Source organism: Pygoscelis adeliae, unplaced genomic scaffold (genome assembly GCF_000699105.1).
Source record: "Pygoscelis adeliae isolate BGI_AS28 unplaced genomic scaffold, ASM69910v1 Scaffold453, whole genome shotgun sequence".
In the NCBI taxonomy this organism is placed as follows: Eukaryota; Metazoa; Chordata; class Aves; order Sphenisciformes; family Spheniscidae; genus Pygoscelis; species Pygoscelis adeliae.
In genome coordinates, this window is record NW_008824450.1 from 5093 (window position 1) to 6950 (window position 1858).

The window sequence follows — 1858 nt, forward strand, 5'->3', positions numbered from 1 at the left end:
CCGAGGCGGGGGGGGGGGGGGGAGCCAGAGCCGTGCCTGTCCCTGGGGTGGGGAGATGCTGGGGTGCCCCCATCCCAGACCCCCTTCTCACATCCCTTTCTTCTCGCAGGGTGAAGACGGGCGCCCGGGGCCAGAAGGGGATCGTGGGCCGGCGGTAAATACCACCCTCCCCCGCTGCACCCCTGTCTGGGCCCCTCCCTGACCACCCTTCTCCTCTCTCCCGCAGGGCTTGCCTGGGAACCGGGGGGAGCGTGGGGACAAGGTGAGGGACTCTGGGGGCTGGGGAGCTGGCGGGGGTGAACGGTACACCTCCAGGGATTGGGGTCTCCAGGGAGGTGCTGCCCGCCCCCCACCGTGCATCTTTGCAGTGTCTCACCATCTCACCTTCCTCGCAGGGAGACACTGGGGCCCCGGGGCCCAAAGGAGACAAGGTGAGTCCCTGGGGCGGGGGACAGCGAGAGGGAGGGCAGCAGCGCTGGCCCCCCCGCTCACCCCCATCTCTCTCGGGTGTGCAGGGCGATACTGTGATGATGGAGGGGCCTGCCGGAGTGCGGGGCAGCAAGGGGGAGCCGGTAAGAGCTGTCCCCATCCTCCCTGTCCCCCTCTGTGATGTCTCTTTTGTCCTGATGTGCAGGGTCCCTCCTGTGCATCCCCCTCCCCAAGACCCTGTCTGCCCTGCTCCTGGCGCAGAGTAGCTCCCAGCCCTACGGGTCTGATCCTGCACCCCTTCTCCCGAAAGGCACAGGACAGCTCCCCACATACCTCTGCCTGCCAGAAGAGCTGGAGGGGCTTCTTGCTGCCAAGGGACCCTGCCTTGCAGAGCACATTGTCCCCTTTCCTTCAGCTACCCTATGGACCCCCGTGACCCTGCCTTGGGGGGGGGTCTGTCCTCCCCACCCTAACGTGTGTCTGAGCATCCCTCTGTCCCCTGACCCCTCCTTGTGTTTCCCGTTTTGCAGGGAGAGCGTGGCCTGAAGGGCACGGAAGGGGACAAGGGGGACAAGGGGGAGCAAGGCATGCCCGGAGAGAAGGTACAGGGCTGGGTGGGCTTGTGCGGGGCTGGGAGCTGCTGGGTTGGGGACCATGGAGGGCTGTTGATGGGGTGATGGACAGAGGGACCAGAGCATGATGGCATCCCTGTGCCCCATGTGCTGGTGCTTGTGGGCACTGTGGCATGCTGCTTGGCAGCAAGGGGAGCTGCTGGAGCCAGCCTTGGAGGTTGCCATGGCTGTGCTGTGGCCATGCTGTGGCCAGAGCTCTGCCTCCTGCCCTGTGTCAATTTGGGTTTTTGCTTGCAGGGGGTGAGGGGTGAGCAAGGTGAAAAGGGCTCCATGGGCTTCCCTGGGGCACGTGGCCCTGGTGGGCAGAAGGTAAGGAGCTGGGCACCCCCCACTGCTGAGGGGGTGCTGGGGGCACCATACCCCTCGCCTGCCCTGACCAATGCCTTTGCCTTCCCCAGGGAGAGGTCGGAGCGTTGGGCGAGCCCGGTGAGCCGGTGAGGAGCTGCGTCTCAGTGCCGCTGCCACTCCACTGCAGGGCAGGAGCGGACCCCTGTCATGCTGTGTGCTCTCTCACAGGGCCAGCCCGGCCGCGACGGGATCCCTGGAGCCCGGGGAGAGAAGGGGGACATGGGATCCCTGGGCATACGTGGCCCCAAGGTGGGTTGGCCCCTCTGCCCGCTGGTGCTCTCCTGGCCAGGACCTGCGCTGGCTTGGTGTGGCTCTGACTCCCCTCCTCCTTCTCACAGGGTGACCGGGGCATGAAAGGCGCCTGTGGCATCAATGGGGACAGGGGCGAGAAGGTGAGTGGGTGCCTGCAGGGTGCCACAGGAGCCTGGATGTTGCGGCTGCCTGTCCCC

The 1858-nt window shown here is 66.5% G+C and overlaps 1 protein-coding gene across 1 annotated transcript in view; it reads left to right on the plus strand.

Annotated features, from left to right (window-relative positions):
• Window positions 1-1858, plus strand: part of LOC103914403 (collagen alpha-1(VII) chain-like) — a 5111-nt gene that overhangs the window by 226 nt on the left and 3027 nt on the right. The window contains exons 2-10 of the mRNA XM_009321041.1: window positions 110-154; window positions 227-262; window positions 396-431; window positions 516-572; window positions 960-1031; window positions 1299-1370; window positions 1460-1495; window positions 1578-1658; window positions 1748-1801. Coding sequence (XP_009319316.1) covers window positions 110-154; window positions 227-262; window positions 396-431; window positions 516-572; window positions 960-1031; window positions 1299-1370; window positions 1460-1495; window positions 1578-1658; window positions 1748-1801 — 489 coding nt within the window. The remainder of the gene's footprint in view (window positions 1-109; window positions 155-226; window positions 263-395; window positions 432-515; window positions 573-959; window positions 1032-1298; window positions 1371-1459; window positions 1496-1577; window positions 1659-1747; window positions 1802-1858) is intronic.